Genomic DNA, 16,798 nt, shown 5'->3' on the forward strand with positions numbered 1-16,798 from the left:
CGTTCTTCTAAAATATCCTACGATGCAGACTTTGTCATGGAAAAATAAGAAAATTGGAAACCAAGACGCTCCTATTCTAGGGCAGTGTATGATTACAAACAAAGGGTCCTCCCTTATAGTTATCAAACGGTAAACACTCGAGTTCTAATCATGAAAAATTGGAATACAAGGAAGGAAAGTTTAATGAAGTGGCTTACCATCATGTTGTTGTGAGCATCGAGCCATTCGGGTACTTATAACCGCCGAATCAAAGGAGTGATGATCTACAAGTTACGATGGTGACTTTAACAAAGGAAATGGATAAACCCAAGACTGAACTACTCATTAGGAAGACGAGACTTGATCTAAGTTAAGGCATCTAAGACATGATAGAATTGTAGGAGAGTATGTACGAGTTGATACTCCATGTCCCAAAGGCCTCCAAAGCCGTCAAATATCGTGGTTGTGTTGGACCAATAGCATACACTTCCTAGTCAAATGTTTACTAACATCCCGAAAGTCTACGATGTCATGTTCATGAGAATTCCAAAAATATGTTATTTGAGAAGTTCTACAGTGCGACACCTTTAATATACAGTTAAAAAAAGATATTACCAATTTCGTTAATATTTAAATAACAAAACCGATAAAAAAATTACTTAAAACATTATTATTTCTACTTAAAACATCAATATTTTTTAACATTTCTAGTAAAGTGCCCAACAATAACATTATAATTTCCCATGTTATCCAATGCAAGGTTACGGGGATAAAGCAAAAGATTTTATGGTGCTTGAAGAAATTTTAACAAAAGACAATCTAATTTAAAATTAAATAATGATGGAAAATGAACGTAATAAAAATATGATAAAATTATAATATTTCTCGTTGGACACAACCTAGAATGCTAATTTTTTTTCTAACATTTATAATAATATATATATATATAAATCTTAATATTATTTATAAAATTGTAAAATATATTTTAATAATATTTATATCAATATATTTAAAGATTATTATACTGTTTACAAATATTATTATTTAATTTTTAATAATGAGTAATATTAATTTATATATTTAATATTAATATAATATTTTTAGTATTTGAAAAGATATTATAATATTTAAAACATATTTAGTAATATAAATTTTATTTTAATAAATAAATAAAATTTAAAATTTTGTGAAAATATTTTAATCTTAATATTTTATTAATAAAAATAATATTTTAATAAATATAACCTTCTAAAAATAAAAATATTTAATTTTTTTATAATAAATAATGAGTATTATTTATTATATTTGGTATTCATCCAATTTTGGCCTAAATATAAAATCAACCAAAAGTCGATGTCGTAAAAAGAATTCTACCTAAAATCCAAAAAGAATCTAGAACCGCACGATTATAAACTTTCAAACCGGCGACCTTTCGTGTTAATTTTTACGGGTTTTTCCCTTTACTCAGCTCCAAGTGTTGTTTAAAGGCCCTTTTTGCTTATTTACGCTCGTTCGATTCGATGGCGTTTACTTCGAACCGAACCGGTGGCGATTCCTTCTACGGTGGTGCGATTCCTTACCGATCAAGGTCTAATTTTATTTTGTTGAATTTCTTTTTATTCAATTATTTTTTAATTAGAATCGAGTTTAGAATTTATTTAGGTTTCCTTTTTTTTTCTTAGTTTGTCTGAGCCAATTTTAATTTGTTGTTAATATTGAAATAGGGAGGGTTTAAGCACGAGACCTGTGGCTAGTTCCGATGAAATACAATTGCGGATTGATCCGATGTATGGCGAATTGGACGATGAGATCTCCGGTCTCCGTAGCCAAGTTAAACAATTGAGAAATGTAAGACCTTTTCATTTATTGATTGATTTTTTCTAGTTTCATATTCTATGATTCATTTGATATTTCTTTCAATTCCATGTAGAATATCATAACACAAACTCAGCTATAATGGCTATTAATGCTTCTGATCAGTTCATAATCTTACGCCCAGGTTTATCTAATCTCAATCCTTGAGTTCCAATCTATGCATCTGAATATTGATATTCCTGGTTATTAGTTGTAGATGTTCAGGAGATTAATCAATGCTAAAGATAGATTAAAATAATTAATTGTTGTTGTGCGATAACTTAATATAAAGTTAAAAAATTAGTGATTTTGGACGTAACCGAAAATATGGTAAAAATTATAACATTTTTAAGTTGATCAAAATCTAAAATGTTCCATTCTCTATAATATTTTTATATTGGATGAAGTGCATAAAGGATTTTGATATGATTTTTCACCTTCCTTAGTTTGGCTTTAAGCTAAAATCTGAGTTTAATTATTCCTTTGGATATCTTTCAGTTCTCTGTAGATGTCGTGAGTTGTGATAATATTATCATTGTTTATTTGGCCCATTTTCTTTCACATTGAAAATCAAATTTAAGCCAATGTTTATAAATATCAAACGCCACTTTGAATTGAGATAAACAACGCTCATGAGAATTTATCGTCTAATGACATTTAATACTATTTTTCTTTTTCTTTTGGGAGTTTTGTCTGTAATTCTATTTCTTTTTTGTAAGGACTTGTAATTTGACACTAAAAGTGAATTTTGGCTTCGGTTTTTTACCTCTCTTTTATTATTCTCTGGAGGGAGGGTTCTTTTCCTCTCTATTCGTTCTCTACCTTTAACTAGCTAAATTCTGTTAATCTTAAATATGGTGCAGGTTGCTCAAGAGATAGGATCGGAAGCCAAATTTCAGAAGGACTTTTTAGATCAGCTGGTATCATTACAGCTACATTTACCCATTCTTCACATTTGTTTTTTATATGGTTTCTTGCATGCTGTGAATAATTGATATAATGTATTGTTCCTTGAAAATGAGGAATGACCACCTTAGTTTATCACACATTTCATGGTTTTACTATAATATTTCTAAATTCTTGTATAGCAAAGTGAAATCAAGGCGGGAATAAAATTTTGAACTCTTTGAACCATGGAAGTCTCGGAAAATAACCTGAAAAAAGCGGGAAATAATTATTATCGGGATATCTGCCCTTGACGTAGTATTTATCATATGATATCTCTATTGTGTAAAGTATATGGGATCTTCATCTGTTTTTTATCCCTTCAGTTCATATGTTGTATTATTCAATTAACTTTTTATTGGTTGAACATAATGCACCCTCTTCTTTTATTCATCCGATTATCATTTTCCTCCATCTCTTTGAATCTTATGGTAGACATGGAGGCAGGATCCTGTTAGCCATCGAGTTGGTATTGCTAAGCTGTAATGCAAAAGAAAACTAAATGCAAAGGATAAGCAGGAAGCTTTTCTTGATGATCAACGCATTCTTGATTTGAACTGTTATCTAATGTGGCCCCTTTTTATTATGCCTGCTTTATTAAGTACATGTATACATGCAAAATCTGTTCTATCAGTTCATGGTCTTAAATGGCGATTTTCTGTTGAGGATTACATGAATTACTTGGTGCTTTGCCGGCCATGTATATTTGGGAGGAAAAAGATGCTTTAATATTTTTTTGCTGCTTCCTGAATGTGTGATCTCACTTTATGACAGCAAATGACAATGATTAAAGCTCAAGCAGGGTTAAAGAACAACATTAGGAAACTGAACAAGAGTATAATCAAGCACGGCTCTAACCATATTGTTCATGTGGTTCTTTTTGCACTATGTTGCTTCTTTGTTGTCCATATGTGGTATAAGTTGTCAAGAAGATGAAGCTCGTGTGATTGCTGAATGCGTGCCAAATGACAATGAGAGATAGTGCCAAAATGTCGATGTTGCTAACAGTTTCTGTAAAGGTGGTTCATGCATTACTTTCTCTGCGATTTCTCAGCTGTAATTGACAAAAACATCAATGTTTCTAGGTTTCTTCTGTTGATCTGTGGTAAAAACATTAGTTATACTTTAATGCATGATTTGTATGATCCACGCTGCTATTTTCTACAACACTCGGATGGAAGTGTTTATTATATGAAGAATATTACGCTATCCATAACATATCATGTAAAATTTCATAATTATTCCGATTGCAACCTAAAAGTTACTATTAATATTCTCAGATGTAACCAAAATTATTACCAATTGTTTAACATTTTAGGGTAGATGGGTAACATTTTAGATTAAAACTCACTGTAATGTAATATTATAAGTTGTAATCGAAATATTAACCAATTGTACAATTTTTTAAAATGTATTAGATAATATTTAAGCTAATATTCACTATAAATTAATTTTAGGTTAGATTACCACATAGCAGAACTATCGGAATATTTTCAGGCTTTATATTTATATGCAAAAGCTCCCATCGCATGATAACACTTAATGACCAATATCACATTATTAAAAATCTGCACGTATGCGTACACACATCTATAGATATAACTGTTTGAATATGGACACATACATACATCTATAGACATAATTATTTGAACCCATAATCTCTAAGAAGGATTATCTTTAGATGGATTTATATAATTAATGTTTATAAATAATAATGAAGTTTCTAACGCAAGAAAGCATGCAGTTTATTAATAAAGCCAAATTAGAAAGAGAATATTTAAAAAGAAAAAGGACATTGCCAAGTCATCAGTGGGGGGCACATTATAACTCCTAGCTGTGATCTTACAAGCCTCACTCTAACGGCTACATTTTTATATTTTATTTGTTCGATTAGTAGAAAAAGAAATCCAAGAAAAAGAGCAGAAAGGGAATCCCCCCTTTTTCGTCTTCCCTTTCAAAAGCCCTAATTCCAACTCCTAAATATTTCTTCTAATCTCACACCTTTTCAAAGGTTTTCGAGATCTAGGTTTATTCAAGAATCTAAAATTTCTGAGTAATCGAAGACATGGATATTCCTCAAGAAGTTGATGATTACATGAAAGAAACAATCGAACATTCCTTGGGTCTTCAAATCTCCACTCAATCTTTGCAATCTAAACTCCGCTCCACCGAAGAAGCGCAGCGTCGCCTCCGTGACCAGTGCATATTCCTCCTCTCGAAATTGAAAGAGAAAGATCAAATCATCGACCGTTCGAAGGTTGCTCGTCTCAATTCTGTTTTATAAAGCAATTTTTTAATGTATTTATATTCAGAATGTGAACTTATTGGAGTTCTTATTTATACTTTTTTAAGGCTGAAGCGAATATGAATGCTGTGGCTTTGAAGAGATTCGTGGAGGAGAATCAGAAACTTGCGGCGGAGTGCGCGGATTTGTTGACTCGGTGTAACAAATGGGAAAGAGAGTGTTCGCTTTATGATCATGATAGGGAGGCGTTGATGGATTTTGGGAATGAGGCTGATGAGAGGGCGAAGAAATGTGAGATTCGGGCTCATGAATTGGAAGAAGAGTTAGAGAAATTAACTGAAGAGTTAAGGTTCTACAAGCGCCATGATGAGAGCCGAGGGGTAAATTAAAATTCCTCCCCCCCCCCCTAAATCTTTTTTTACTTTGTTTTGTATTGTTGATAATTTGGAAGTGGAGTTGATATTCTCTTGTAGTAAATATTGAGTTTTTATTGGATTTCATTGCTGATTTGTGGAAATTAGATAAAGATTTAAACTTATCCGAGCAGCATGATAGAAGTATTGCTGATAGATATGACATAACTTGGACACAATGAAACTGCTTATAGGAGATTGTTTCATTTTTCGATGCTCTATGATTTGATTAGAAAATCTGTCATTATTTATAGTTTTGTCTAGTTCTACTATATCTCGGACTGATAAGCATATAACCTTCCTCGAAGATTGATTCATCTTCTGAGGGAACTACTTTGGAAGAGAATTTGCTTGAGTCAGTTCTATCAACATTGATATGTAAAGATGAAGTCACATGTGGGCGAACATTCTTGGAGGCAAATAATTCCCTTGAAGCATGTGAAAGGTTACTTAAAATGTGGAATAGGTGAGCATTTTCTTCTCTTATTTCGATATTGCATCTGCAACTTTGTTGATTAATGTAGATATTTGGCTCATGAGGACTACTCACATATTTCTTGAATCAATTTCTTTTGGGCTTAATTTTCCTTGCAGGTTGAGGCCTTCAACTCAAAAAATTTTGGCACTGGCTGCTGAAGTAAAGACCCTTGAGAAAGACAAAGAACATCTTAGAATGAATCTTTGCAAAGCTGAAGACGAGGTGAGAACTAAGAAGTTTGAAGATCATGTGCCCGTGAAATTCCCCTCTCTTGTTTGAACTTAACAATATATTTTATCCCTATAGGTCAAAGTTCTGTTTGAAGAAAACAATATATTGAATGAGGAAAACAGAAGATTATTAAGGCAATACCTCAAAGAAAAGAACCTTCACGATTCTGGTGGGAAGCATTCTGGTAGTGCATCTACAAAGGTGAGTGAGGAATTCGTTGGATTCTCGTCTTTGTTGGTATTTCACATGAGTGCTTGTTCTCAGTTCTCACATGTAAAATAAGTGCACTCCCTGCATGTTTCTGGTCCATTATCATTAGTTTGTTGATTTTATGATATTATTTACTTGACCCTCTTGCAGACAAACAAGCGGAAATCAAGTCCAAAGATGTGCAGTCCAATTGAGAAGAAAATTGACTTCACTGATCCTGATTCGGCGAGGAATCCTCTGTCACCCTTGCGACATAACTCCCCTGATTTAAGAATGAACAAGTGAATAAATCTCATGAATGTCTTATCGCATCTTTTACTTTTCTTCAGCATTATCCTGACTAATTTGATAATAGAATAGATAATCTCTCAATCTAATGCAGTAACGAGGAAAACTTTAGCAATTTTAGAAATGATTGATCGAGTCTTATTGTTCTTGACAGTCTCAGATTAATTCTTCAAATTCAGCGTTGACAAAAGTGACATGTATATGAATGTTTCGTACATTTCAGCTCTGTTATTTTTGGTGGTCATTTGAATGCGTGTTTCAATTCAGTGATGACAAGAGTGACATGTATAGCTGTACATGAATGTTTCATACATTTTAGCTGTGTTACTTTTGTGGTCCTTCGAATAATTGAGTATGTTTTGGCAATATTAACGTTGTTGTGTGGATTCACACGAACTGCTGTTTGGTTCATGAGGACTACTCACATATTGTGGAGCCTCCAAGTTAAATGCAGTATCTACAAGGCCTCATGCCCTTTAACTTGGAGGCTCCAAAATGGTGCATCAACCGAGTAGTAAGGGTGTTTTTGTAGAAAATTACTTTTAAAAAAAATGTTTTTTAATATATTTTCCGTGTTTGTTTCATGAAAAGTAATTTGATCAGTAGAAAAAATAAGCTACAAAAATAAGATAATTTTTCTGTAAACAGTAACATAATTTGAAAGCGTAGGATAATTTTTAGAAAATAACTCTTTGAAAGTAAATATGATTTTTGGATCAGAATTTAACTTAAATAGTGAGTCTTCCTCTTTTCGATCAAAGATCAAATCCTTTCGATTGTCATAAATAATGACTCTTCGTTCAAATTAAAAGAGATGAACAATTACCGACGTCAAGAACCACCAACTCTCCCTTTGTGCATTAACAATCTAGTACCGAGAACATGGACCTACCTCTATGTCCAAAACATGAAAGTTGGCTCAAAGTAGTTGAGCCATACTCGAATTTATGTAAAATTATGAAAAGATCTATAAGAATGATTGTGAAGCAAAAGTCTCTGAAGATTATAGTGTAGAAATCTCTCTATGCTTTATGTAAAATTATTTATGAGAGCACTATTAGACCTTATGATTGTCAAGCAAAAATCTGTCTATCACAACTATGTTTTCATAAGCTTAACTGTGAAATTATTATGGATCCGCAAACATTAATCGAAGAGTGATATATTTTCTGAAGAAAAACTACTTTTTTAAAGCTTGAGATGAAAGTTGATGTATTCTTCCACTGACATTTTCTCATGCTCATTTGTTTATACATTTTTACGAAGCGTGAGATGAACAACTAAACACAACGTTGCATTTCCCTTCAGAGACGACTGTTGATAGCATTGTGAACGATCCCTCTAGTGTAGTATATCCTTTTGTTGAACAATTGGTTCTGGTGTATCACATCTAGGTTTATTTCTCGCATGTTAATTGTATTGGCTTCTATTGTATGTTTAAATATGATATGTTCATTATTTTTGTCTATTTGTGTATAATCGACCCCTAATATATAAATATATTTCAGAATCATTTCGATGACTAACGTGACATCTGATATTCATATCAAATTCGAATATTGAATGTGACAGTACAATACCTAAGAAGAGACCAATGAAAATACATTGCAATATAATGGAGGTTGCTGACAAAGATATGCACAGTTGTCTGCTAACACAAAATGAGAAAATAGGTTATCAAATGTAATAGAATGAAAGGAAGGCAATGTTAGGATTTATTCTCTACTCGAACGGTTAAGTCTGCAGGATGTGTGTACATTATCAATAGTCAAATATACATGTAAATTTATTTGTCCCAAACAAGAATGCTAAATACATAAATAACTAATAAACGATCTAGATAAACTAAGAGATCACTAAAATAAATGAAATAAATTTTAAAGTAAATTTTGAAAACAAATATAATTCTGGATTATCTTGAATACGTAATAAGAAATCTTATATTGAATTTAATTATAAATAATAAATAAAATTTATAATAATTAAAAGTTGTCGAATTGGATCGTATAAAACATGTCCGACTACATTGTCGTCATTAAAATGTGTTCCTTTAATTGAGGCATTTACTATGAGAAGAAATAGATGCATCTTGAGTTTTCAATATCCAATTGAGACATTTAATTATACATTGAAAAAGATAACAAATGGTCTTTGAGAAAACATCTTGATTCAGAAATATCCAGATCACGTCCAAAATGTTAGTTGACGTTATGATCTTAAGAAATAACTTAAATCTTGATGTAGATATGAAAAAAATAATGCAAATCTAAGTCTTATATAGATATAAAATCAAATTACTTTACATCTCTCGAATCAGTTCAAGGAACTCTGCATGAAGTAAACTAGAGGGGAAGATGAGAGCTGGTGAAAGTTTGGGCACATATTAGAGAAATGAATAAATAGTATGGCATTAAAATATCTTCCAACTCTCCATAAATTCCGTACTAAACACCATACATAAATATCGCAAAACATAAGTTCCATGCATGAAGCATTTTAACAGAACCTGACTTTCATCAAAAGAAAAAAGGGGATGTTGGTGACACAACACTCCACCTGTATTAGCTAATTAGATGGGCAGACACGTCTCAATCCATCGCTTCTATAGATGATAATAAGATAGTTTTCTAATGATACCAAGATTATTCCCTGTGAAAATACATGAAAGAAATTAGTTATAAGTACAAGAAATTCTAACTTAACATAGTATCCTTGTTAATTCAATCCATTATGTTACAGCAACATGATACCAAGTCTTAAAACAAATCTAATAATATCTTAAGATCAAGCAAATCATAAACCAAACAAGCCGGAATGTATGTCATTCACATGCTGAATGAAAAATTTACCAAAGGTTTACTGGGAAGGGGTACAAAAGTGCAAACACCAAAATCACACGTGAAGGTGACCCAAAGCTTTGATAAATCATTTTACCAACCAGAGTTCAACAGGTATCCCTTGTCATGAATACAAATTATTTAATTGAAGTTCATGCACATTGGGTTACATGTGATACAGGGACTCTGAAATGTATCCAGGCAACATGAATTCCATCTTCAATAGTTTTCAACAAACAAATCACTATTGAACACAAAAAAGATTGGCAGAACTAATATTCATCATTTCTAAAATACAACTAAGTCATTTCATGTATCACTTTGAGGACATTTTAAGACGACCTTTACACTTTCAATGGTGGCTTCAAAAAGGAAAGCACCTCAATCGGAACACTGAGGTTGTCCAGAACCAAATCTTCATAAGCCATCTCACACAGTGCGAACCTTGTTTTTCATATTATATTGATGAGATTTTAAGCTGTAGTAATTTTAAGCTGATATACTACAGTCTATAGAAGTGACAGTGAGGATTAGTTGTATCAAGATCCCGACATATAAAGCACAAGCCTATCATGAGATTAATGGAATTTTACCAGATTCAATCATATGGATAATATATGATTCATATACAGACAGAAAAATGAAAGGATTAATAAACAAATGTGCATTCCTACACAAGGACAGAAAAAAATATTTACTAAGAGTGTAGAGAATAAAGTGAAAAATGAATTATGATTACTTGCGGTAATCAAAGATAGCATAATAATTAAGGCATAAGTAATTAGTAATCAGTTATCAGAACGAACCATGCCAGTTACTCTATTCGTTCAATCACACCCTAGGACAACTAAAGAGAAGATGAATTCATGGGGAAACTCGTTTGATATGAATTCGAAATGGTAGTAACTTGTGACATATTCTATGATAAGGTTCAACATAGCAGAAACCTATAGCAAGGCATGAATTCAGTAACACATGAGGATAGCGGCCTTGCCATCTAACGAAGCCGCAAAAGTCTGCATGCCGAGTAGACTAAATTATCCAAGGATAGATAAAAAAATCTTAGGCTATGCTGATACTCGCTAAATATCTGGCATGGACCTCTTTACCGTAACTTGGGTATTAATAAAGGCATGAATCTCTAGGCCACGCTGATACTCTCTAAATATCTAATTTACTACTCTTTGTGTGTGTGAGTGTGCACGCGTTTCAGGGATTGTGTTTCTTTTAGTTGATTTAAGCAAAAATTGGATCAGACATTTTATTTATGAAGATGTCCATTTTTTGGAAAAAAGAGGAGATGAAGACTTGTGTTTATAAAATGGTTCTTTAAAAATACTAAGCAATATGTTAATGAGGTGTAAAGACAAAAATGGTGTTAAGATGTGATTTATGTAACTTGATTAAAGAGAAGACACTACTTAATTATCAACTAATTTGTGTTAGTGAGAGAAGCTCCCGCTTCTCTCTAGGGCCCAGGTGTTTCAAAAAATAAAAGTGGTTTCTCCTCCGACAGTGTTTCGTCGTCCGCTACCGCCGTCTGCCGCCGCCGTCAGCAATCCGCCGCCATACTCGGACCACCGTTTGACGCCGTTTTTTCCTGGGATGGTCGTCCGCTCAAGGTGAACACAGATCTGGACCTTTTTTTGCGAAAACTCTGTCATTCGTCGCAGATCTACACTCCGTCAACTGCAGATTTACGCCGCCTCCCGCCGGCCGAGTTCGACTCCGCCACATTACCGATCGCAGCGCCTTATTGCGACCTAATCTCGAGCTTTCTAGTGTCGAGCATCGTTAAACAACTGAGAAATCACCATGGAACCCCAACCCTCGTCTTAGCCCAGCCGTCTTCGAGGGTTTGTTTCAGCTGGCGTGAGGCATTCTACCGTCCCTCCTTCATCATTTAGGATTTCACAACTCCTTGAACCAGACAGCAGTGGTGCAGCCGGTGATTTTCCTATGGAGTCTGCCAAGGAACTAGAAGCTAGAGTTAAGGCTCTAAAAGCACTAGTGGCAGATTTGAACAAGCGGGTAAAGGATTTAAAAATGAAGGAGAATGCAGTTTCACCAGGCAATTTTCTCAGAACCTCTGGATCCGCCGGTGCAGCCTCTTCTTCTTACTCCAGTAAAGACATACGTGAAAATGAGAAAGAAAAGGAGAGGTCAAAGTTTCGGAAACGGAACAAACGATTACCAGACGCATGCTGGCCGGATTGAGGCAGTTTGGTAACTTCCCAATTCCCCCGCATGCTGCTAGGAACGATGTTCTGGCAGCCTTGGCACGTGAGGCTGGTTGGACAGTTGAGCCCGAAGGCACCACTTACCGACACTCTCCTATGCTCCAAAATCAACAAAATTTGGGAACTTATTCAGCGAGGTCGGGTGATAGTCCATTATCATCCAATCCTTTGAAGAAGTGCTTACAAGAAGGGAAACATAGAAATGGAAAGCTGTCTTTAGCACACGTAAAACCAGCTCTTTCTGGTGCTCATGTTGATCATAATGGATCCAAGGAGATCAATTCGAAAGGGTATTCCAATGTAAAATTGTCCGAAGTGGTGGGAAGTAGAAGAAACAGGTTTAATAATCAGTCAAAGGAAGGCCAACCAAATATCGTCAATGGGTTCAAAAAGGGTTGTTACACGATTTTTATTGAGAACGTTTCAGAGAAGATCCATTGGAAGAGACTTGGATCTATATTTGGCTCACATGGTCAAGTTATTGATGCATTCATTCCCAAAAAAAGAAACTCGAAAGGGTTTCGCTTTGGGTTTATTCGCTTTGCTACAATTGAAGAAGCAAGGACAGCGATTTCTAAGATGAATGGTAATCATATTTACGGCAACAAAATTAGAGTCTCTCTGACTAAATATAAACCTAGACAGTCTTTCTGGCGAAAGTCCTCGACAGCTGTTCAAAGTAAGTCTGGGATGGAAGATCTTCCGAGGTTTAAACACTGTGAAGTTGAGGGTGCTGTGGACGAAGATAAACTTCAAGTGTTGAACAACTGTCTTGTTGGGTGGTGCAAGAACTTTATCAAGATTGGTAATCTTGCTAACCAAATACAAGCCAAAGGACTAGCGGGTTTCACGCTAATGAGAGCTGCTGGAAATGTAGTTCTAATGGTTTTTGAGGACTCGGATTTGTTGAGAAGCGTGAAGGAAGATAAGTTAGAGACTCTTGCAGAATGGTTTTCTAGAGTGGAAACTTGGTCAGAGAGTCTTGTGGTGGAGAGTCGACGCGTGTGGTTAGTTTGCGAAGGTATTCCTTTTCACGCTTGGAATTGGGATACTTTCAAAAACATAGCTACTAAGTGGGGCAAGTTAATAGCAATTGATAACAGTTGTGAGTTCCCTTCGTCTTTTGACCGAGCTAAAATTCAAATACTCACCAATGCTCAAGGGAGAATTGATGAGTTGTTAGAGTTGAAGGTCGGGGATAATTTATTCAAAATCTTGGTGCATGAGAAGTTGACCCTTCCTTCAAACCTAATTCTTGGGTCCTTGAAGATTGCGATATCTCTTTAGAACTTGTTCCTCCAATTGGACTGTGATTGTTCGACAGCTGTATTCAGAGGCATTTTTTAGTTTGCGGTTGTAATTGTTGGTTTTTGTTTTGCTATGTTATCTTACATCTTGAGGTGTATTTTAGAAATAGGGTTATTGTCTTAGGGGCTTTTTGTTTGAAGATGTAAGATTTTTAGGTGATATGGTTTGTATTGGTTTTTATTCCCCTTTGAGGGTTCAGTGTTACCACTTGTACTTGGTCTTCTATTTAATAAAATATGAGGTACTCTTTTCTCCCTTCCAGTGTTCTTCAACATACTTCTAAGTATGTGGAAGAATATGAAGGGAGTTTTTAATGAGACCTCCAACTTCTATAAAAAAAAAATGTAACTTGATTAAACAAAAGATTCTTGATTTATATGAAGAATGATAATGACTTCAGTAATCTAGAATGTAAATTACTCGAATACAAATTATAATAAAATATGGACTCAAATCAAACTAAACAAAACGAACATGACATTCTAATCAGAAATGTTATATCATAAGAACACCGAGTAAAACTCAAATGAACAACTAAACCCCAGAAATAACTTACCACTTAATGAGCCATCCAAAGAGGAAATGTTGCATAATAGGAACCTTTTCCAGAACCTCGGCTTTATACATCTTCAGCATCCCACCATTCACCTTCTTCCAATTAGGCACTGCACTTATATCATCCAACATGGGGGAATGCTCTGCAAACGGACCTTTTTTCACCTTCTTTATAAACCCGATACACGAGAGATACATATATTCACTCGAAAAGTTATCCAAAATATCCTCATTATGAATCGATTTCGGCTTCATATACTTATGATCAATCAATTGTGAACTCCCAAATATAAACGGCAAGAAATGGTAATCATCTAAGCCCCAAACCCCGTGTGACCCCGCCGGTTCCAAGCAATAAACAAGCTGAAGCTTCCTCATCAAGTCTAAATATTTGACAAAAATTCTAACCACCACTGCTTGGTAATCTTCTTCCATAATTAACCCCATTCTGGCTAAGCAATATAACCAGGCTGCAAAATTGGTTTCGTGTCCCGTTCCGTAGTCTATTCGGCTCGAGTTTCCGAAGCTGTCGATGAAGTAAGGGACTATTTCAATCGTTGAGGGCTTGAGATCGTCGGGGAGGAACTGTAGCATGAGGGATTCGGCGTTTTCAGTTAAACGATCGTGCCAGGTTCGATAAGAGATGTTACCGTATCGAGAGGATTGCTGAACGGGTGGGATTTGATCGACCCAAAGAGTTAGGTTTTCGATTATGGAAACGATTTTGGATACAGTGGGGGATTCGTGGCATGGGTCGGAGATTTTACGGCCGCGGATCGATTCCGACAAGGAGACGATAAAACCCAAGAAGTTTTTAGAAGTAGGGGAGTCGTTGAACTTGCGGATGTCGTCGGGCGATGTGATTTTCTTGGATGGGATTTGGAAATGAAACGGAGAAGTGATGGTAAGAACTTTTTGGGATTGAGGGACGGGAGTTAGCATAATGGCTTGGGTGTTGTTCGGAGGGTGATTTAAGGCGGGAGCTCGAATGGGTCGGTATATAGGGGGAGATGAAAGGTCAGGCCAGGAAGTTGGGGATTGGGTTGGTGGCGCGTAGGTCGTCGCGCCGCCGCACTTGCAGCAAGTTCCCGTGACGGGGATGGAGGTGGAGGGATGAGAGTGAGTGTGGGGGGCTTCGTCCTCCATGGCGGTGGCGAAAAAGTGTTTGAAATAGGAAGGATTCCGATGATCGTTGGAGAATTACGCCTTGAGGGGTAAATCGATCTTTCTTCAAAATGATTGAAAATGCTCTCTTTCTCTTGTGATTGAAGAATTTTCCAGACCAAAACCGGATGTTTGCATTTGTATAGGCCTACGTAATTAAAATGGCCCATGAGTGCCTGCCTATTCGAAAAGCCCAAGCCCTACTTCTTCATACCAACTTCTTCATTCCAATATAAATCTCTATGCGTATGCCAATGGCAATCTCCCAAACTTGACAGAGATTGAGCCATTTACACCAATTTCTTTAGTTTTGTGGTCATCGTTTACTTTCCCCATCTCTCATTGATGATGGTAGATGGTGGTTGTTGCAAATATAAATGAATGGTTGCTTTTCATGGTCATGATTTTGTTGATAAGAGCATGCTATTTTCTCATGCTTCATTTCCATGTGATTAGAAATTTACTTGTGCTGCTTGTCGTAACCGGTTTTCGTTCGGGCACGAATTTTTTTATTTGACGGGAAAAGTGATGTTTAATAAATGGTTTTTTTTATAATTTGGGAGTCGCCATCGGCCTTTTGGGTTAGGTAGGTCGAATACCTAAAAATTATATTTTAAAAGAGTTTTAAGAAAACATCAGTTAAAAGATGAACTGATCTGCGTTTATAACCAAAAATTCGTTTTTTTTAATAATAAAAAGGGATTTGTGGTCGGTTACGTTTAGGGAAGGATTAGCACCCCTACAACGCCCAAAATTGATACTTTTTAATTATAAATTGTCTCTATTATTAAAAATTCAAAATATATTTAATTTATAATTCTATTTAATTTAAATATTTTTAAGAAAATATATTAAACATAAATAAGATATTTACTTATTTAGAAATATCAGAAAATGACTTCTAGGTGCCTTAAGACAGCTCTTTTCTTCGATATTAATAAATATTATAATAATTTAAATAAAATTAAATTATAATTTTTTTTATAATACTTAATTTTAAAATACCAGAATAGGACATCCAGTTATATTAAGACTGCCCTTTTCTTTGATATTGAAAAATAAATAAATATTAAAATATGATAAAAAATAATTTATGTAAAATCAAATTAAGATTTAATATAAATTATTATTTATTATATATATTTATATGACTATATAATAATAATAAATATAATATTTAAATATAAACAAGTAAAATTAAAACATAAATAAACAATAATAAAAATAAAATTAGAACTATATATTTAAAAACAGTAAAACTTTATAATAAATGAAAATATTTAAAATTAGTGACTAAATTATAATCTAATAAAATTAAATACCTAATTCGTAATTAATTATTTAAAATTACATGGATTAAACATGCTATTCTCCTTATTTATTAATTTGGTGACTAAAATAAAATTATATAAAATTCATATATCAAATTAAAATAAATTGAAATATGTTGTTCGGGGTTTAAAATATCAATTATTAAAATTAAAGGACTAAATATGATATTTATCCTAAATATATTATTTTAATATAAAGGACTAAAATAAATAAAATTAAAATTAAAGAATCGAATTAAAAGGATTATAAATTGATTTAGTGACTAAAATGTAAGGATTACAAATTAGGATGGCTGTGGAAAGGGTTTAACTTTTAGTTAATTACAGACAGACCCCTCCCCAAAACGGCGTCGTTTGGGAAGGGCTATTTAAGTCCCTAACCGGCTGGCCCGAAGGGCCAGCTCTCATTCCTCCTCTTCACACTCTCTCTCTTCTTTGAGAGAGTTTTAAAAACTCTATCGCTTCTCTCTAAAACAGAGAGAAGCACCGGCCGGCAGCCGTTCGCCGGCGTTAACCCCGCCGTCGGCCACCGTATCCGGTGGCTGGAAATTTTTTTTTACACCTAAATATAGATCGGACCATCCTATTGATGGTTCCGATGACCGTTTCCCTTAAAATATTCCCGATCGGAGCAAATCTACGAAAATACCTTCGATTTTCGAAGGTTTCCGATGACGTGTGAAGGCTCCGGTGATGTTGCAGCTTCCTCAGTAAGTATCT

At 34.4% G+C, this 16,798-nt stretch overlaps 3 protein-coding genes across 3 annotated transcripts; 2 read left to right on the top strand and 1 right to left on the bottom strand.

The window, feature by feature from the left end:
• The first annotated feature begins 1,434 nt into the window (after nt 1-1,434).
• LOC120181513 (bet1-like protein At1g29060) lies at nt 1,435-3,875 on the top strand. The gene is made up of 4 exons (XM_039186618.1): nt 1,435-1,567; nt 1,704-1,827; nt 2,697-2,753; nt 3,553-3,875. Exons 1-4 carry the CDS (start codon nt 1,500-1,502, stop codon nt 3,712-3,714), a joined length of 411 nt encoding a protein of 136 aa, XP_039042549.1. The 5' UTR covers nt 1,435-1,499; the 3' UTR covers nt 3,715-3,875.
• An 834-nt stretch (nt 3,876-4,709) lies between these two features.
• Nucleotides 4,710-6,772, top strand: LOC120181523 (centlein-like). The gene is made up of 6 exons (XM_039186628.1): nt 4,710-5,035; nt 5,131-5,403; nt 5,745-5,902; nt 6,031-6,136; nt 6,221-6,346; nt 6,506-6,772. Exons 1-6 carry the CDS (start codon nt 4,844-4,846, stop codon nt 6,638-6,640), a joined length of 990 nt encoding a protein of 329 aa, XP_039042559.1. The 5' UTR covers nt 4,710-4,843; the 3' UTR covers nt 6,641-6,772.
• A 2,254-nt stretch (nt 6,773-9,026) lies between these two features.
• Nucleotides 9,027-14,831, bottom strand: LOC120182147 (serine/threonine-protein phosphatase 2A activator-like). Its single transcript, XM_039187146.1, has 2 exons — nt 13,585-14,831; nt 9,027-9,292 (listed from the first exon to the last, which is right to left on the bottom strand). Exons 1-2 carry the CDS (start codon nt 14,727-14,729, stop codon nt 9,286-9,288), a joined length of 1,152 nt encoding a protein of 383 aa, XP_039043077.1. The 5' UTR covers nt 14,730-14,831; the 3' UTR covers nt 9,027-9,285.
• Nucleotides 14,832-16,798: the final 1,967 nt, after the last annotated feature.

The sequence above is a fragment of the Hibiscus syriacus genome, unplaced genomic scaffold, assembly GCF_006381635.1.
Source record: "Hibiscus syriacus cultivar Baekdansim isolate YM2019G1 unplaced genomic scaffold, ASM638163v2 tig00003721_pilon, whole genome shotgun sequence".
Lineage (NCBI taxonomy): Eukaryota > Viridiplantae > Streptophyta > Magnoliopsida > Malvales > Malvaceae > Hibiscus > Hibiscus syriacus.

Bases quoted from the DNA above. Each gene is read 5' to 3' on its own strand.
- LOC120182147 (XM_039187146.1), bottom strand. From the start codon at position 14,729: ATGGAGGACGAAGCCCCCCACACTCACTCTCATCCCTCCACCTCCATC.
- LOC120181513 (XM_039186618.1), top strand. From the start codon at position 1,500: ATGGCGTTTACTTCGAACCGAACCGGTGGCGATTCCTTCTACGGTGGT. The intron at 1,568-1,703 runs GTCTAATTTTAT...ATATTGAAATAG, and splicing joins GCGATTCCTTACCGATCAAG to GGAGGGTTTAAGCACGAGAC. The intron at 2,754-3,552 runs GTATCATTACAG...ACTTTATGACAG, and splicing joins AGGACTTTTTAGATCAGCTG to CAAATGACAATGATTAAAGC.
- LOC120181523 (XM_039186628.1), top strand. From the start codon at position 4,844: ATGGATATTCCTCAAGAAGTTGATGATTACATGAAAGAAACAATCGAA. The intron at 5,036-5,130 runs GTTGCTCGTCTC...TACTTTTTTAAG, and splicing joins AAATCATCGACCGTTCGAAG to GCTGAAGCGAATATGAATGC. The intron at 6,347-6,505 runs GTGAGTGAGGAA...ACCCTCTTGCAG, and splicing joins CTGGTAGTGCATCTACAAAG to ACAAACAAGCGGAAATCAAG.